This window comes from Lepidochelys kempii, chromosome 16 (genome assembly GCF_965140265.1).
Source record: "Lepidochelys kempii isolate rLepKem1 chromosome 16, rLepKem1.hap2, whole genome shotgun sequence".
NCBI classification, from domain to species: domain Eukaryota; kingdom Metazoa; phylum Chordata; order Testudines; family Cheloniidae; genus Lepidochelys; species Lepidochelys kempii.
In genome coordinates this window covers 23,281,423-23,300,874 of record NC_133271.1, presented here as the reverse complement: position 1 = coordinate 23,300,874, position 19,452 = coordinate 23,281,423, and the positions used below count along the sequence as shown (strand labels likewise).

Below are 19,452 nucleotides of genomic sequence, written 5' to 3'. Positions count from 1 at the left end.
TATTCAAACCTGATAGGCTAGATCCTCAGCTCATATAAATCAGCACATCTTTGCAATGGGACTGTCCTGATTTCCACCCGCTGAGGAGCCAGCCCTGCAAACATTCACTTTTGAAAAAAACTTTTTGTTTAAGACTCAGTTTGTTCAAAAAGTTCTGACCAGCCCTGGTCTATTTAATTACCCCTCACTACTACATGATGGCTTGTAGGAGACGATCTCTCTCGTTTCTTTATTGGAAAATATAGTTCAAACTTTTATATCTGTCGTCTGTTAACTCAAAGGGAATTCAGCTTGAAAAATAACCGATGGTGTGATCTGGCCCTAAGAGCAGAACTTGGCTCATCATTATTCACCCAACCCTAGTTCAGTAACAGCCTAACACATAAATACTCAGATGTTGGCCCACTTGAAGTCCAGGGCAAAACTCTCATTGACTCGACTGGGGCCAGGATTTTCACCCATTATGGTCTTCGACTCTCCCACCCACAGTCACATGCACGTAATCTAGGCAGGGCTGTTTCCCCCCTTTTATCACAGGATTTTATCGTTCTCCTCCTTTTATCGCAGGATACAAGACCCTTCTACTTCTCCTAGGTGCCCAGATGAATTCCCTGATTCTTCCCGTTATTCCTGGATTTTAAGTGGGACCTTTCCTGCTGGGTGTCTGTCTTAATTTTGATTCCCTTGTTCCTGGGCACGGTGACTGTTCTCGTCACTTCACTGATTCTTCCCATCACTGTGTATAGAAGAGATGCCTCTTCTTTCTTTTATATAAATCTATGTTGGCGTTACAGGCCCAAGCTGCAAAATTAGGATCTTGATTTCAAGCAGTCCAAAGTTTGGGGTGGTTCAAAGCCAGAATTTTGATCTAGGCCCATCTCTAATTTCTAGGCATCCTGATTCCGCCTATTGTCTAGTCCACCACTGGCTAAGAGAGGAAGACAAGGCCCTGTTTATAGGGGTATTGACCAAACACTTTCGGGTAAGAGGGTCTGCATGAGATATTCCTTCCCCACTACACAGACTGGCTGCCTAGGCTATGTGTAGGGCCCTTCGTTTTCAAGTTTTATTTTATTTCATTTTTTCCTGGGAGTTTATCAGTGTTTATTATGACAACAACTACAACAAAAAGAGGTGAAAATCAGTGCAAAAAACGATGAATTTTTCTGGATAAATATTGGGGTCTAATTTGATGGACAGGACAACGGGGGAAATATTAATGCTTTGAACAGAATTCAGTTTGGCTTGCTGCAGAACTCAAAACACATTGCCACCTCTGAGTTAAAGAAAACAATATATCTCTATTCCCCAAATAAAACTTTTCATTTGAATAAACAATTTACTGTGGTAGACTGAGAACTATTAGCCTATAAATATTTACATTTAATAATTGGGTTGGGCCACACCATTTGCAGGGCATACACTCAACTTCATCCTTTTCTCCTGTTTTTGTTTTTAAACTTGGGTTCTGAAGTGTATTCTGATATAGATTTTTGTTTCCTTCCCGTTTTAGTGTCAAATATTTAAACCGTTATCTTGAAATGTGTGTGTGGTGGGCGTGAGACTCATCAGTACGTTCAGCTGCCTATGCACTTCAGAACTTGCGTGCGCGCCTGTTTGTTTATTGCGTGTATCTTCCAGACTAATACATAGTCTTACGGCAACAGGCAGCTTTGCATATACACACAGACTAATCTATTATCATAATACATAGATCTCACGCAATGGATTGTATTTTCCTAATAAAACAAGTTATTTTTTATATATTTAATGATACAAAAGTAGGGTAAACATGGGAGGGGGGGCCTAGTAATATTTTTTGTAAAACCTGGGATTTTTTTGGTAAAAATCAGTTTAAACTGAAAATGAAGGATCTTAGCTATGTGCTATAGGGCAGGATTGGAGTGAGTGTCTCTTTATATTCTCCACCTTCTGCACCTTCATCTCTATTATCAATACAGCACCATCACTAGAAGTTCTTCAGCAAGCAATGGACTGAGCTCAGCGTTACCCACAACCACAGCCTGCCTTCCATCCCTCAAGTCCAACTGTAGCCGTATTTTGTACATACACAGTTCCTTTCATCTCTCAGGGCAGCGATCGCAACAGGGTTGTGATGCTTTGTGTGAAGGCCTCTATTGGTCAAAGCGTTTCTGTGATGCCATAAGGACCTTGACTCCGCTTGTTAAACAAACGGAGCTCTGCTTTTTCAGTAATTGCATTGTTCGGGAGATCAGCACACTCTATCTTATTTCTACTTTGTCTGGTGTTTGTCAATTACAGTTGAGGGTCGATTCCCATCTGGATTCAGGGGGATTTCTGCACCTCACTTCCATTAGCGTGAATGAGAGTTGCATATAAATCCCAGGGCATCAAGATGAAAATAACAGACCCCACAGCTTAATGGGCCTGATCCTGAGAGGTGCAGAGCATCCGCAACCATGCTTCCCTTTGAGGAGGTTTGTTTTCCAGATCTTTTGTGCTGTACGTGGGTGACGTAACTGCTGCATAATCCTTGCAACTGATCCACTGGAACAGGAATCAGTACAACCTTTGTGAACATGGTTGATGCACACAAAGGAGAGGTTTTACCTTTCAGTAATTCCAGTAATTACTGTTCATAACTTCAGTAAGCTGAGCTATCCAGATTTCTCGCTCCAATTTCCATTTCCCTCTTGTTTACTTTGTTTGATCAGTAAAACTGTAAACAATCTTCTTAGAAGAATCTTGTTCCGTATTAAAGGCATTTACTGTATGAATGGCAGACCCCACCTTGCATGTGAAGAGCAGCAGGTCTCCCTTTTGGTAGATCATGCTGCAGTTCAATATTGAAATAGAATCTAATACTGGAAATCCCATCCCACACACTTCAAATATTGCCTTTCTTCTGCTTTCTTCCCAGTATACGCACCCTGTGGGTATGAATTTGGCCCTGAGGCAAACAGCCAAACTGTGCTTTATTTCACCAGTGTAAATCCAGCACCTCATGCAACTACTCTTCATTTACATCTTTGTAAAGTGAGAGTAACGTTGGCCCATCGTATTGGTGGTTTCGAAGTCCAATGAAAAACGTAGGCCAGGATATGGCCCTTAGTCTTATGCTGCACTTCCTCTCTTCCCCAGTAAGGAGAAGGAATATGTCAAGAATGGGAAAAGCAAATGCTGACTTTGTCTCAGGCAATGCTGAATCTACACTTGGAGCTCTGATCCTCACTCTGGTTCAAGGATCCCTGCTGCAGCCATGCAAAATCCTTCTCTTTTTCTGGGAACTGCAAGTTAGGGACAAGAGTTGAGTCTCCTAGTCCATCCCTGGCCAATCCAGGGGTATATTTGTTAGTGCTCTGTCCTGTGGGGATTGAGGAGTTAAGTCTATACTGATGACTAGGGCCCTGCCAAATTCATGAAGAAAGTGTCCCGGACCGTGAAATCTGGTCTTTTGTGTGCTTGTAACCTATCCTATACAGGTTTCATGGGGGAGACCAGTGTTTCTCAAATTGGGGGTCCTGACCCAAAAGGGAGTTGCAGGGTGTGGTCACAAGGTTATTTTTGGGGAGTCACGGTATTGCCACCCTTACTTCTGCGCCGCCTTCAGAGCTGGGCGGCCGGAGAGCAGCGGCCGTTAGCCGGGCACCCAGCTCTGCAGGCAGCACCTGCCGGCAGCAGCACAGAAGTAAGGGTGGCAAGACCAGACCATGCCACCTTTCCTTCTGGCTGCTCCTGGCGGTGGCTCTGCCTTCAGAGCTGGGCTCCTGGCCAGCAGCCGCCGCTCTCCAGCGCAGTAGCCAGCGTAGCAGTACCACAACCCCCGTCCCCCACAATAACCTTGGGATTCCCCCCCACACACACAACTCCTTTTTGGGTCAGGACCCCTACAATTACAACACCGTGAAATTTCAGATGCAAATAGCTGAAATCCTGAAAGTTACGATTTTTAAAATCCTATGACCGTGAAATTGACCAAAAAGGACAGTGAATTTGGTAGGGCCCTACTGATGACACAATGAAGTCTCTTTATACAAATAGCTCCCACTGTACAGAATATATTCTACAAGCCAGGAGTTTTCTGTGTACCACCATCTGCATTAAACCTGCATTGAATGTAAGGCTGATGGGAAAATCTGAGTCCGCATTAATTTAATCAACTTTATAAAGAATGTTCATAGTGTAGCTTCCAAAATTTGCCATTCTCGGCCACACTCCCTCTTTAATTAAACTTACATTTGTGTGGTGTGTGATAATACACACAAATGTGTGCACACACATCGCTAAATCTACAGTAATCATAATTTCTCTCTTCCCCCACCCTCCCAAACGTCAAGAGTAAAGTGAGTGAAAACAATTACTGTAAATGAATCTATAGTATCCAATTGGCTAAACCACTCTTTAATCTTCTGCAAAAAGGAGATCAGTAGAGATTTAACTAGGTACTCATAAAGATAATCAATTTAGTCTACTTTTGTCAATGCCATATGTTATACCAATGTGTGTTCTGTGGCCGGGGGGGGGAGGGGAGGAGAGGTGAAGGAAGGAAGATCCACATTTTACTTTTCTTAACATCTCTGGGATAAAAAACACCCTAAAAGTAATGTCTTTAGACAAAAGTAAGCTTATAGAACTAAGCATGATGCATGGTAAACAATGTATGTCTCTGGTGCTTGGCATAAGAGTACAAAAATCATAGTACATTGTTCAGGATGGTTTTAAATGCCCCCATTCCCTTCCCATCCCCTTTGGAGATCATTCTACATTCTAATAGGAATCACCATGAGGAAATCAATGGTTCATGACACTTGACACAATTATTTAACATGAGTAAGAGTTCTGCCTGGATCAGGAAGACCCATTGGCTCTAATCCTGCCAGGTAATCAAGACTGGGATTTCAATGGGAGTTGGACATCTAGCCCCGTAAGGCATCTGGAAAAATCCCACCCCAAATTGTTTGGAGTTGAGGGTGCTCAGCACCTCACAGGATTGGGCCCACTGTTAACTTCAACTCCAGAACTTTCAGCCTAATTTTTCTGTACATACCAAACAGAAGCTTGGCTTAAGAATACAGACATTGGTCAATAAGCAGAGATCCATCAACTACTGACATAGACGCGCTCTAGACCTGAATGTTAAGCTTGGCATTAAAGTTTTCCTAAACCTAGGAAAAGGTGAGTTAAGGTTAGGATTGTAACTCGGACAATTGGGCTTAGTATTTTCAGGGATTTCTGATGAGGGATTCTTAAGCAATGAATTTCCCTTTTGCCTGCAAAATTCCCATTGGTTTTAGCTGGCGTTATGCACACACAAGCAGGGCTGGATTCATCTTTTGTGGGCCGGACGCCAAATCTTTTGTGGGCCCCCATGGGGGCAATGGAACATGACGTGGGGAGGTCGATCCCTGGAGCGAGGGGCTGGCCTGGGGCAATGGGGCGTGGCATGGCGGGAGCAACCCTGCTCCGCCCAGTGCAAGGGCACTGTTTGCAAACTGGCAGGTGCCAGATGCACACTGGCCCACCAGGCCCTATGCTGCCAGCATGCCCCTACCCTTTGCTCCACTTGCACTGATCCGGGCGCAGGGCAAGTGGAGCAGGCTCAGTCAGGGCCGCTGGCACCATTGTAAACCAGTACTGCACATAAGAGGCCTGAACACAGGAGGAGCTGGGAAGCTGAGGGTGCTCGTTACCTCTCGGAATCCGGAGAGGTAATGGGCTGCAAGTTAAGGTCTGATGTGTGCTCCCCACTGCGAAGTATGCTGCGATAACTAGCTACGCTGGGATAGTGCCCCAATCTGCACGCTGAAATTTTGGTGCCTCTGCAAGTTTATGAAAGTCCTTCATGTAATCAAAGTGTTTTGTGTGGCTCAGAAGAAAACATCAAGAAACATGCAGGGGGGGAAAAGCCATCAACAGTCACGCAAAGAAGCTGGCTTCTTAACACCATAGGGCCCTCCACGTGCACCATGCAACTGCTTAAAGAAATTGTCTCTCCTCAGAGGATGGCCCTGAAACAAAGGATCTTCCTTCTATAATTTAATTTAAACAACCTGGCACACAATGCTTTTAAAACCTAAGAGAGTAGAAAAGCAAACGGGGAAAAGTCTCTCAAAAGGATTCAGTAGATTAATAGCTCTCCCTAGTGGGTAATCATTGAATTGTACTGGGAAGATCATAGTCTTGTGGGGCCAAATCCTGCAATACCTTCTGGAAGGTGTTGGGTGCTCTAACTCCATTGAAATCAATGAGAGACAAAGGTGCTCAGCACCCTGCAAGATTGGGCCCACCACTTTCTAAGTAGCCTGACATGCTAGTATATAAGGGAGGCTCTCTCTAGCCTGATCTTCATTCATCTGATCCAGTAGAGCTAGTATTAGCTACAGAACATAAGGTGAACAATTGTTCTCCATGCCCACGGAGGGGAGAGCAAGAGGTAATTGGCTTAGTTTGCAACAAAGGAGATATAGTTTAGATATTAGGAAAAACTTTCTAACGCTGAGGATAGTTAAGCACTGACATAAGTCACTTTAGGTATGTCTACCCTGCAATTAAAAGCCTGCAGCTGGCCCATGCTAGTTGGCTCGGGCTGTGGCTCAGGAGCTGTTTAATTGAGGTGTAGAGGTTTGGGCTCGGGCTGGAGCCCAGGCTCTAGACCCTGCAAGGTGGAAGAGAACATTAGAACGGCCCTACTGGGTCAGACCAAAGGTCCATCTAGCCCAGTATCCTGTCTTCCGACAGCAGCCAATGCTAGGTGCCCCAGAGGAATGAACAGAACAGGTCATCATCAAGTGATCCATCCCCTGTCGCCCATTCCCAGCTTCTGGCAAACGGAGGCTAGAGACACCATCTCTGCCCATCCTGGCTAATAGCCATTGATTGACCTATCCTCCATGAATTTATCTAGTTCTTTTTTGAACACTGTTATAGTCTTGGCCTTCACAACATCCTCTGGCAAGGAGTTCCACAGGTTGACTGTGCATTGTGTAAAGAAATACTTCCTTTTGTTTGTTTTTACACCTGCTGCCTATTAATTTCATTTGGGTGACCCCTAGATCTTGTGTTATGAGAAGGAGTAAATAACACTTCCTTATTTACTTTCTCCACACCAGTCATGATTTTATAGACCTGTGTCATATCCCCCCTTAGTCGTCTCTTTTCCATGCTGAAAAGTCCCAGTGTTATTAATCTTTCCTCATATGGAAGCTGTTCCATACCACAGAGACCCAGAACTCAGGCTGAAGTTGGGCTCCCCCAACCCAAATATCCACACTGCAATGGAGTAGCCCCTTAGCCCAAGCCAGCTGGCACGGGCCCAGCCGCGGGTATCTAATTGCAGTGTAGAAATACCCTTAGGGAGGCTGTGGAATCCCTGTCATGGGAGGTCTTTAAATATGGGTTAGAGAAACACCTGCCTGGGATGATCTAGGTATTCTTAATCCTGCTTCAGTGGGAGGCATCGACTACATGGCCTCTTGGGGTTCCGTCTAGCCCTACATTTCTGTGATTCTCTAGAGACCCTCACACAAGATCTTGGGGCAGCTAGCCCATCCCACAGCCAACACAGCTGAGGCTATGTTCTATTTTTAGCATGCTAGCTTGATGGGAGCTAGCATGAAAGCTGAGACTCACCCACTCAGTTCCAATGGCAGACGTACCTTTTGTGGTACAAACCTAACTCCTGGGCTGAGTTTGGCACAAGCCCAGGCTTGATAGGATTCAGGCAAAACTCTGCCGCTGAGTTTTGCTTTGAATTTCTGGTCTCTAAACTTTTGCAGATTCCTGTGAACTGCTGGCGACCAGTTTGGAACTGCTTTGCTTTCCATTCTCCAGGACAGCGAAGAACCTTGCGGAGCATTGGGATAATATTGTTGCCATTTCAGGAAAAGATGTGGGGGCGGGGAGAGAGATTGAGAAACCCAGATCCCAATCCCCCCTAAACTCCAGAGAAATTTTGCTCAAGATTCCAACTTTGTGGATTAGGGCCATCTCTTGAAAAGGCTGTTGTCAAAATGTTCCTGTTGATCTGTCTGATCTGTATAAATTGGGGACTCCCTATTTCTGTAGATCTTGTGTCAAAATCATCCTATTTGGCAATTCTCTGATGAAGGAATAAAGAGCACTCGTACTCCATGCTGAATTGGTGCCATTTATTTTAAAGCTATGTGTGGTCAAAGCATTTAGCAAAGAATAGTATAACCAGATTTGTTTACCTTCTCGTGAGGAATCTGGAAGATGGAGAGGCTCTGCAGGTTATCGGCTTTCCTCGCAATAGGCATGTTTCCACTTCAGATTCCTTCTTCTCGATAAAACCTTTGAAAAAAGACAAATGAAGGTTTTTAATAAATACACTCTTCACAGGAATGAAAGGGTCCCTGTTTTGCATCTGTTCTTCTCTCCCTACTTAAATAGAAGCACTTAGCTCTTATATAGCTCTTTTGATCCGAAGATCTCCAAGTACTTCAGTAAGGTGCATCGGCATTATTATTCTCATTGTACAAAGGGGGAAACTGAGGCATGGGGTGGGGATATGGTGTCACAGGCCAGTGGCAGAGCCAGAAATAGAACCCTGGTCTGTAACTTCACAGGTGCAAAGAGAGGAGAATAAACCTATGAGACCCTTTTCCCAGCTTTCCAAACAGTGAACTTCTCAATCCAGTCCCACCCAGAGTCTCACGACTTCCTCAATGTGCACAAGAAGAGCACCTGGTGGATAGGTTGGGGAATCTAATTTATCCCTATCTCTTGAATTTCTTATGCACCCAGCTCTCCTCTCTGTCAGCAGAGTAGGAACAGTATTTATTTTGGTGTCTTGGAGCACTCCAAGCATCTGGTGGCCAGACATTTCCCTCCCCTCGGGCTCCACTGGGAGGATTATCAGTGCTAAGCCTCTAGCTATGCAAACAAATAACATAACTATGAGAGCTGGGCCCAAGCTGGGATGTTCTGATCTGAGAAGAGCTTCCCCAGAGTCTGAAGGGTTCAGAGCTGGTGACCCAGACTGCCCCAGCCTCTACTAAATACGGTAAAATGTTCACTTCATACTGGTACAAACAGAACATTGCCCTAAAGTCTAGCCAGTTTCTGCTGTTTTCTACAGGGGTGATATTCAAAGGCAAAACAGACCATGGAAAGTCAATGGGAGCAGAGTGGCTCACTCCCATTTCATGCCTTTGAAAATCTCCCGCAGTACTAATGTCAGTCACCCTGTTGCATCTTGTGTGACCATGCTCTACCTTTCCACACATTCTTCACGGCTTTCCCATGCATCACCGAACTGGAGCTCCATGGTAACTCCTCACTAACAGTAGCTGTGTCGGACAGAAGAGCCTGTATCCGCTCCTTCCTTTTCTGGGCTTCTGCTCCTTCGGGGCTACCCAAGTAGAGAGTGCTATCCTGTGCATGGTCTAACGAAATCCATAAGCCATTAGGACTTGGAACACCCAGGAGTGTTCGTGTGTTCATTGTCCTGTTTCCCTCACTCTTAGGTGTTGTGGGCTTTGACCGTGGAGAAGACCAATTGGGAGGTTCTAAAGGTATATGTTCCTCTCCTCCGTTGTCGTTAGAATCTTGTAGCCTGCTTGTTCCCCTCAGTCTTTCAGTTGCCATCTCAATCCGCTCACCAAGCTCCCTGGCTAGGGAGTGAATGGCCTTCACTCTATCCTGTGTATTTCTATACGGAGGGGGGCTGGAAGTGTCCTCAGAAGCTGAGGCCTTGAGGCCAGATTTTGCAGTTTTCAGTGGAAGGAAAAAGCTCTGGGGAGGCAGGTACCGAGCTAGAGAAGGGGTGACTGCCAGGTCTTTAAGGTTCAAAGGGCTGAGGAACCCACTTTCAGATGCCAGTGAAGAAGGAAAATCGAATGTCTCTGTTGCTTTAGGTGGCTGAATTGTTTTTGGATGTAAGTCACTGTTTAAATACAAAGGGGGACCCACATCAGTGCATGAAGTAAGATACAGTAACAGAAGTCAGGCAAATTTTTAAAGGCGACCGGACAAAGAGACCAGACACAGAATAAGGCAGCTCATGAGACAGAGAGCGAGAGAGATATTGATGCTTATAGATTAGAAAATGCTTGACAAATCCAGGACTGAAGATGTAGAGTGAGATGCTAACATCTAGGACAGAGCTTCAGAGGCTTGTCTATTAAATGCTGCAGAATTAAAGTCTTTAATAATATGAAGCATAAAACCAGGCTGAAATATTGGCCTATACCTAGACTGCACGAGATTCTCGTGCTGTGTTTATAACCCAGTCACTGATTATTAGAACCAACCCGTGCACTGGGCAAAGTACTATCGTGGTTGGGAATGGGTTTGATTTTTTCTACAAAACTCTAATTTGAAATGAAATATTCTTATAATAGAGAGAGAGACCGAACCTACCAGCAAAATAAATCACACCAGGGCTTTTCTGGGGAAGATCTCACAATGCTTTACAAGCAATAACTAGTTAGGCCTCATGACCTCCCTGTGAAATGTCACGATCATCCTTTGACAGCCTGGTAAACTAAGGCACACAGAGATTAGGCCATTTTTCTCCCACAGACACAGAACTCCTGGCTCCCAGTGAACGACTTCAACCATTTCACTTGCATTAGTATGTGATGAGGCAGATTTTAACATGGGGACTGACAGCACCTCGCACATCAGACTCGAAGTCCTTTTTTGTTGCTGAGTAACCAGTGAGCTTATTCATTACAGTTTAAAGCAGAACACTTATGACAAATCTCCAGGACACACTAGAGAAAGGGCTGAAGAGATGCACTTTTGTATCTCGGTGGCTCATGTAATACCTTCTTCCCTGCTCCTCACTTCTCAATAAAGCATATGATGTTTTATGGACCCACTCCATAAAATTCCTTTCCAGGCTCCTTTTCATTGCCTGTTCCTGAAATGAAGGAACAACAATTAATGTAATTGCGAAATAACTATGGAACAATAAAATACTGCTTGGTCTTCACCCCATCTAATAGCTGGCCTACATAATCAGATAAGAGTCAACTACAGATGCCAAGTAATGAAGCTGTTCTTTCAGCTCAAGCAGTGGAAGCTTATGCTTTTGCACCTAAAGATCAAGGGTTCCAACCCTACGGATACCCAACCCACGCAGTCAGTGATCATCATCATCATCAGAACTTGAATTCCTGTGATAGGACTCAATTTATATAAACACTTAAAATCACCTCCAAACACAGGACAGCTGGTCAGGATTTTATATATATATATTTTCACTCTATCACCATCCTTGTTCATTTATCTTCCTTTTATGTACTTACTTGGGCAAGTTTATACCGAGAACCTTGTGTTGCCGGAACAGTTCCCCTGTTTAAAGTCTGTGCCACCCCAGAACATGATTTCTTTGCAAAAGCTTCCTTCTGTTTCCTGTACAACTCTTGCAATCTCTGAGCTCTTGTTTCTCTGGCCTGCTTTAAAGACTTTTTCTCTTCTAGGTTTTTCTTCTTTCTCTCCTCAATCTTTCTGTGCATAAATTCATGCACTTCTTCTGGGCTGTAGGTGTGGGCTTTCCCTACGTTTACTCTCTTCTTAGCAGACTGGTTAACATTTTCCTTCTCGGACACTTTCCGTCCTGGGCGGTTTGAACCCTTACTTCTTGGAAGAGATGCACTTTTTCCCCTGCTGCAATTTCTTGGCTCTATTCCAGCTTTCATTAACAAGGACCTGGTCTTTTCTGTGCTGTAATCAGAGGGAGTGATGCTGCTGATTTCAGTTGAGGAAGGATAGGTTTCTGGATATGGCTTTGGATCTTCTGCCCTTCCTGTTGTGGTATCTTTCTGCAGCTTTGTACTTCTGTATTTCTCACAAGATTGGTTTTGCAAATGTAGATCCCTTAGTATTTGCTTTGCATCTCTGGTCAGTGCATTGCTGGCAATTTCAGTGGATCTGCCAGGTGCGGTTTGACAGCTTTTATGCGGAAGGCTGTTCCACATGTGATCGCCTCCACCGGGAACATCACTTTCTCTAGAGCTTTGTTCCATCTGTGGGGCTGCTATAAATTCTTTACCAGGTTCTGCGAAAACATTTTAAAGCAACAGTTTATTACTTTTGGAATGTATCATTTTCTGTATCGAACATGTCAGTCACAAAATCTACTTTCCGCTAACAGTCTGTCAGCATTTGCATTTATAACTCCGGCTTTTCTGGAGTTTACTTAGCAGTAAAACCTCAGCGCAGCTTGAAAATCACTGCAGGTTTTTACTAGAAGTCAGAATTGTAGGGGCTCTTTTTTTGACATTGCAGTGGTCCGCTATATGAATGATCTGTGGATTATGGACCTTCCATGTAAAAACAATTGAATACATAAGAGCAGTTGCAGACTCCTTATCAAAAGGCCCTTTAGATAACTCCATCTAAGGTCTCGGTTCAAACACAATGACACTATCAACTGGCCACATCTCCACAGCGGACAGGTGATATTGTAACTGTTCCAGGGGGCTGTTAAGTGAGGAGCTGGGGAATTGTAGCTATTTTTAATCTCGGGAACGCCTAATGACCTTGAAGAAACAATTTGTTTCATCTAGTTTCTGAAGCGGTGTTCAGCCACTATTTTTTTCTTTTTCTTTACCAAAATAAAAGACCAGGATCTCTCCCCTGCTCCTTACAACCCAGAAGTTACCGGTAACTGTAGCAGAATCATTTTTAGGGGTCTGCTCTTCAGGTGTGCTCCCCAGCTTTGTACATTTAGGAGGTGGGCCAAGCAACTTTTTAACCAGCTTCTGACCTTCTCGCCATGCAGAAGCACCAATCCGTTTGGATCCTGGAAAACAAAATACAGATGGGGCTTGCTTAAAAAATAAAAAGCCGGGGGGGGGGCACTTCTAACTTTCTCATAAGTCCGTTTCAAGGGACCACACTCGGGATGTTGGGAGGAAAGGGGGGACAATAGGTTCCAATTAGAGCTAGTCCAAATTTTTCATCAACATTTTGACATTCATCAGACTATTTAAAAAAAAAATTGTAAGCCGCTCAAATTTGCAACCTACACTCTCTATTCGGGCCCATTTACAGGGTGGGATAGCGCCATCTTGTGGCACCTGCAGGCATGTAAGAGGAAGTGGGCTAGAGAGAGACCTGGGGACTGACAGAGTTAAGCGGTTCTCCAGATATGAGACTGAACCCTATTTTTTCCATCATGTTCCTGTGACGGTTAAAAGCATTTTGCTGAAACCTGAGACTACCTGAATCCTTGAGGATACTAAATAAAGAAAAGCTTGTGAGTTTCCCAAGCCGTATCTATCGACAGGTGCAGCCGGGGCTTGGACGCAATGGGCTGCAGAAGGTGTTGGGGGTGTTAACAGCGTTGCCACCTGTCCTGGCTTTCCCCAGTCAGTGCTTTTTTTGAGGCAGCTGTCTGGGGAAGTTTGTAAGGGTGCTCAGTATATGCTTCCAGCTGTCCCGTCATAAGTGCTTAGAATCATCCCAGATGCCCCATTTTTTGCACCTCCGAGGTGGGAACCGTAGGTGTTTAATGGGACCATGATTTTTATTTTTGATTATTTCAACCTCACTAGAGTAAACACATTTATTTTTAAACAGGTGAGGATCAGCAGGATCCAGTGTAGAAGAATCAATGAGCCGTACAGCAGGAGAGGCTGTGTATAATGCAAAAATAAACGATGCAGCATGAGGCACAAATGAATAATTCTTCCTTAATACGTGGTGTCACCTAATAGACAACATTTATCAAAGTTTGACTTCATCATTTCAGATTATATTCAGGGGATGCCAATACTCCCACCAGCATAATTATGTATTTGTACCAAACACCTCATCAGCAGTGTGTGAAGTTGGCTAAACAGACGTATTTTTTCCACATGCCAAAGACCCCCTGAAGTTTTCTATGGACAAAAGTTTGTAACAAAGTTATGAAGAGGTTTGAAAGGGACGATTCCGTTAAGGTGAAATAGACACTGGGCCAGATTTACAAAGGCAGCTAAAGATGCAGATAGATGCCAAGTTGCAAAAAGCTAAAGCGTCCACGGATCCGTGTATGCTTTGAGCTGGGATGTGATTCCCAGCTGGAGGAGAACTGCTCCTGCTAGCTCTGATCGAGCTAGCTTGCTAAAAACAGAGGGTAGCTGCGAAGAAGCAAGCAGTGAGAGAGCCACCCCGGGTACGTTCGACACCAGAGGCGTGTTCTTGGGGCAGCTAGCCTCTCATGCTGCCGCAGCTACAGTGAGTATTTCTCCTTGAGCTGGGAATCACACCCCCTGCTCCATGTGTAGACATCCCCCACTGGCTTTCACTGGGAGGCAGGAGGCGCCTCACTGCCTTTCTAAATTCCACTAAATAAATCGGGCCCGTTATTAAAGCAGCCTTTTGGGAGATTGGCTAGTTAAGGGATTTTACACTAGCATAGTCAGATACGCTGGCCCAGTATCTTGAAGTTGATATTTAAACAGGGTAACTGGGCCCAGCTCTATTGATTTCAATGGAGCTACGCCCATCTACACCAGGAGAACTTCTGGCCCTGTATCTGCAACACACACTCATTGCAACCCCCTAGCGCCATTCTGGAGCATCGGGTTCACCACTAACTCCTGGGCTCCTCTTTGCTAGACAACTGGGTTATGTTAGAAAACAAATCCGCGTAGCTAACGTTCAGCACGTCACAGTCCATGTAGCTAGGGAGACAGGAAGAGCACCACCCAAGGAATGACTGACATCACTTCCTGCAGCACCCTGTAGTTACTCTGGGCGGCTTACTGACCAGACCGCCCAAAGTGGTACCTGCAAACTCTAGCAACAGCCAGGGGGTTGAGACTCATCGATATTTTGAATGAATCAACTGTCTGGCCTATTCCTCTGTATAGTTTTGCAGTAATAGAAATGCGGGTGGTGGTTGTTAGTATGCAGTTTTAGAACTTAAATACCTGTTAGAGTTTCTCTAAATGCAACAGACAAAAACTAAAAAGGACTCTGTCATAAATATAAAGGGAAGGGTAAACCCCTTTAAAATCCCTCCTGGCCAGAGGAAAAATCCTCTCACCTGTAAAGGGTTAAGAAGCTAAAGGTAACCTCGCTGGCACCTGACCAAAATGACCAATGAGGAGACAAGATACTTTCAAAAGCTGGGAGGAGGGAGAGAAAACAAAGGGTCTGTCTATATGCTGCTTTTGCTGGGGATAGAACAGGAATGGAGTCTTAGAACTTTTAGTAAGTAATCTAGCTAGGTATGTGTTAGATTATGATTTCTTTAAATGGCTGAGAAAGGAATTGTGCTGAATAGAATGACTATTTCTGTCCGTGTGTCTTTTTTGTAACTTAAGGTTTTGCCTAGAGGGATTCTCTAGTTTTGAATCCAATTACCCTGTAAGGTATCTACCATCCTGATTTTACAGAGGTGATTCCTTTACCTCTATTTACTTCTATTTCTATTAAAAGTCTTCTTGCAAGAAAACTGAATGCTTTTTCATTGTTCAGATCCAAGGGTTTGGGTCTGTGGTCACCTATGCAAATTGGTGAGGATTTTTACCAAACCCCTTCCCAGGAAGTGGGGTGCAAGGGTTGGGAGGATTTTGGAGGGAAAGACGTGTCCAAACTACGTTTCCCAGTAAACCCAGTTAGAGTTTGGTGGTGGAAGTGGATATTCCAAGGACAAAGGATAAAATTAATTTGTACCTTGGGGAAGTTTTAACCTAAGCTGGTAAAAGTAAGCTTAGGAGGTTTTCATGCAGGTCCCCACATCTGTACCCTAGAGTTCAGAGTGGGGGAGGAACCTTGACAGGCTCTAAGCCCTTTTCCCTCCCCCAGCGATGTCTAATTTCAATTAAATCTTTATTTTGTTTAATCGGCACAATTTTTATTAACTACAAAAACTTATGTCAAAATCTGAGAACAGATTGAATCCCTGATGAAGGTGCCTGCCCAGAAGGAAACCATCTTAATTTAAATATTCTGCAATTATTTTTTGCTTTCTATGAACAGATGAATATTTTATAGCCGTTGCGACTTAACTTTTTGTTAACTACAGCAAATTTAAAATTCATCAAATTCCCAAGTACTTTGCCTCTGACCCCTGACCCCTCATTCATCTCTTCTTAGCCCTGGCCTGGCTTCTTCACTGACAGAAACTAATGGCCAATAAAGACATCCTGACACTGGCAGTTACAATGATGAATGTTTCATATAGCATGGTCTTATTATGACCCAGTCTCTGAGGAAGATCAAGCCATTTTTCAAGCAATCCATTAAAACAAAAAATGGAGGGAGAAGAAAATTATTTTGTATTTCATGCATTTTAAATAGCACTTTGGTAACAGAATGCACCACTCTACTACATTCATAACCTCATCTGCATAGTGTTAGATGAGGGATCCTTTTGCTTTTTTCTGAAGTCACATACCTTATACTCTTGATGGTGTTAAATACCCCTGCTTTAAATAATCTGCACATCGAGTATCCCTTGCTCGTTTCCTGCAAAGTTTCATAGAATCCTAGAAATGTGGGGCTGGAAGGGACCTCCAGAAGTCCGCAAGTCCAGCCCCCTGCACTGTGGCAGGACCAAGTAACCCTAAACCATCCCAGACAGGGCTTTGTTCAACTTGTTTTGAATGCTTGCAATGATGGGGCGTCCCTTGGAAACTTATTCCAGAGTTTACCTACCCTTCTAGTTCTATGTAGCCTAGCCCTCCTTTGCTGCAGATTGAGCCCATTACTTCGGGCTCCTGCCTTCGGTGGACACGGAGAACAATTGGTCCCTGTCCTCTTTATAGCGTATAGAACGTATCGGGAGACTGTTCTCAGGTTGCCCCTCAGTTGTCTTTTCTCCAGACTAAAAATGCCCAGTTTTGTCAACCTTTCCCCACAGGTCAGGTTTTCTAAATCTTTGATCGTTTTTGTTGCTCTCCTCGGGACTCTTTTTCCAATTTCTTCCCATTCTTCCTAAATTGTTATGCCCAGAACTGGACACACTATTTCAGCTGGGGCCTCACCAGTGCTGAGTAGCGTGGGACAGTTACCTCCTGTGTCTGACAAACACTACCTGTGAATATACCCAGAATCCTATTGGCCTTTTTTTGCAGCTGCATCACACTGAGAACTCATCCTCCGTTTGTGGTCCACTGCCCCCCCCCGCGCCCCCCTCCCCGATCCTTTTCAGCAGTACGACCACCAAATGCTATGACTTTGAATGCAGCGGTTTCCAAACCAAAATGGTGGCATTAAATGGGCAAAGTGGCTTGATTTCAACAATAAAATGCTGTACTTAGAAATAGAGGTGAGGAGAGGGTGTGGTCTAGTTGTTAAAACTCCCACTTCTAACACTGACTTGTGGCAAGACCGTGGATAAATCATCCACTTTCTCTGTACTTCAGTTTCCCAGCCTGTAAAATAGGGGTGATGGTCCTTGGCACTTCTACAGTACCTTTGATTTAAGGAACACCAAATACTTTACAAGCCCTAATGAAGTAAGACTCAGAAATCCCTTTGGATGCAAAGTATTACTAAAAATGGCAAGGATCGTCCTATGGCAAGGATTGTCAATGGAGCATAAGAAAATGTACTGCTCAGCCTCCCCAGGTGCCTTTGGAAAGTCCAACCTATATTTATTACGGTCATAATACTTTGAACATCTACAGCAGCTTGTGCATACAGATCTGAAAGCACTTTGCAGCTAAACCTCTAAATACCGTTGTGAGGGTGTCCAGGCTGCAGCGGGACGGCAGCTATGCCACGTTAGCACTAGAGTGCAGATGTTTCCTACATCGACGGAAGGGGTTTTTCTGCTGCTATAGTTGATCAATCACACCAAGGCAGTAGCTAGGTCAACCAAAGAATTCTTCCATCGACCTACCCACATTTACCCTGGGGGTTAGGTCAACCTAACTACGGCGCTCTGGGTGTGAAATTTTTCACAGCTCTGAGCACTGTAAATAGGTCAATCTAATTGATAAGTGTAGACCAGGCCTGACAGAATGTCACGCCTCACTTAAATAGAGCCACTTCTGGGGTGTAGCTGGTCAGCTGTTTTAATAGTGTGGCAACACAACAGTTTAGAAGAGAAAGTAACTCAGACCATACCCCACTGAAACCAGAGAAAACTCCATTCTGCTTACCCAAGAGTCCATCTGTGTCGTAATTGGGCCATGGGTGTAACCAATATCCCTGCAAAACACCCCAGGGGATTTCAAATGACTATAACTGCTCCTAATCTTTTACTTTTACCCCAGTAGCTCAGTCCTGAGTTCAGTCTATCTGATAGACCACACGGCTTTCCTATCAGCAGACCACTGAAACTGAGCTTCTGCTTTTCTGCCAATTTATGCTACTACTGTTATCTCATCCTCCCCCCGCCATCAAATTTTCACCCCTGCCCTTATTTAACTATTTTGGCCACCAGTTCCAGTATGTCACTGCCTTTGTTACTTTTCTGCAGAGTGCCTTGCCCAATGGACCATGATCCTTGACTGTGGTTCCCAGGAGTTCATGTGTATAATGTACAGTATAAATAAACAACATGAGATTTTGCCAACTGGACATTTTCTTAAGCACCTTTGTCCATTTCCCCCCCCCCCCCGCCCCTTTTAATCCCTGTCATGGTCTCAGCCTAAATAATTTGCCTCTTTACCTTTCTCTTTCAATGTTTTCTCCGGGACAGAAGACTTGGATGAACTCTGTTCTTGCTTGTGCCTTTCATGTCTGCTTGTCATGCGTCTGTCTCTTTGGTCTTGACCCGTCGGAAAAGACTGAGCTTAGAAATGCAATCAAACTGCAAACATGACCCCTTTTGCTGATATACCAAACACTGTGAAATTAACATAGATAAGCTTTAGACAGTCAAATCAGTGGCAGGTTTCCACAAGCTGTCTTTTCATTGCCAGCTGCATTCCTAGGTTGTACAGACAACTAGTGGGCTTTCACTCTTTTATTGTGCCATGCTTTGTAGAAGAATGGTTCAGACTTAATGCAGTACCGAGCTGCAACATTGAAAGCAAGATGGAGCCCGATCCAATTCACCCTGAAGAAAAGGGGGTCTGTCCACTGATCTTCCCCTCCCACCCCCACCCCCCAGGCATTTTTTAGCATCACTTCACTTTCATTCTCACTCTTCTTGAGGCCACATGTTGCTGCCATCCTGCTTTTGGGCAAGGACCAGCCCTTTGGAACTTATTCATGACTGTTTTTAATTGGCTAGAGAGGCCTCTTTAGTGGTGAAAGCACCCCCTGCTTCTGAACATGCTGCCAGACCAGAGGACAAAAGAAAGATCTCTGATCTAAACCTACGTCTTCTGCATAGCCCTGGGTCCATGTGATCGTGCAGGAACCCAATCGCTCACTGCCATAGCCATGACTCTGTTTTCATAGAATTCTAGAGGTGGAACTAAGGTCACCCTGGCCATGGCTGGGGCCTCTGCCCCCAGGATTTCTTTTGCTCTATCTATCTACCTTAGGTACTTATATGATCCCTGTGATGAGGCTTAACCCCCTAACCTGCAAGGCTAGTGAATACACCCA

General features: G+C 44.4%; 1 protein-coding gene across 1 annotated transcript in view; it reads right to left on the bottom strand.

Annotated features, from left to right (window-relative positions):
- Positions 1 to 19,452, bottom strand: part of CCDC187 (coiled-coil domain containing 187) — a 71,515-nt gene that overhangs the window by 41,976 nt on the left and 10,087 nt on the right. The window contains exons 8-13 of the mRNA XM_073314475.1: positions 18,566 to 18,664; positions 12,614 to 12,754; positions 11,256 to 12,007; positions 10,773 to 10,867; positions 9,216 to 9,886; positions 8,193 to 8,292 (exon numbers count right to left, since the gene is read on the bottom strand). Coding sequence (XP_073170576.1) covers positions 8,193 to 8,292; positions 9,216 to 9,886; positions 10,773 to 10,867; positions 11,256 to 12,007; positions 12,614 to 12,754; positions 18,566 to 18,664 — 1,858 coding nt within the window. The remainder of the gene's footprint in view (positions 1 to 8,192; positions 8,293 to 9,215; positions 9,887 to 10,772; positions 10,868 to 11,255; positions 12,008 to 12,613; positions 12,755 to 18,565; positions 18,665 to 19,452) is intronic.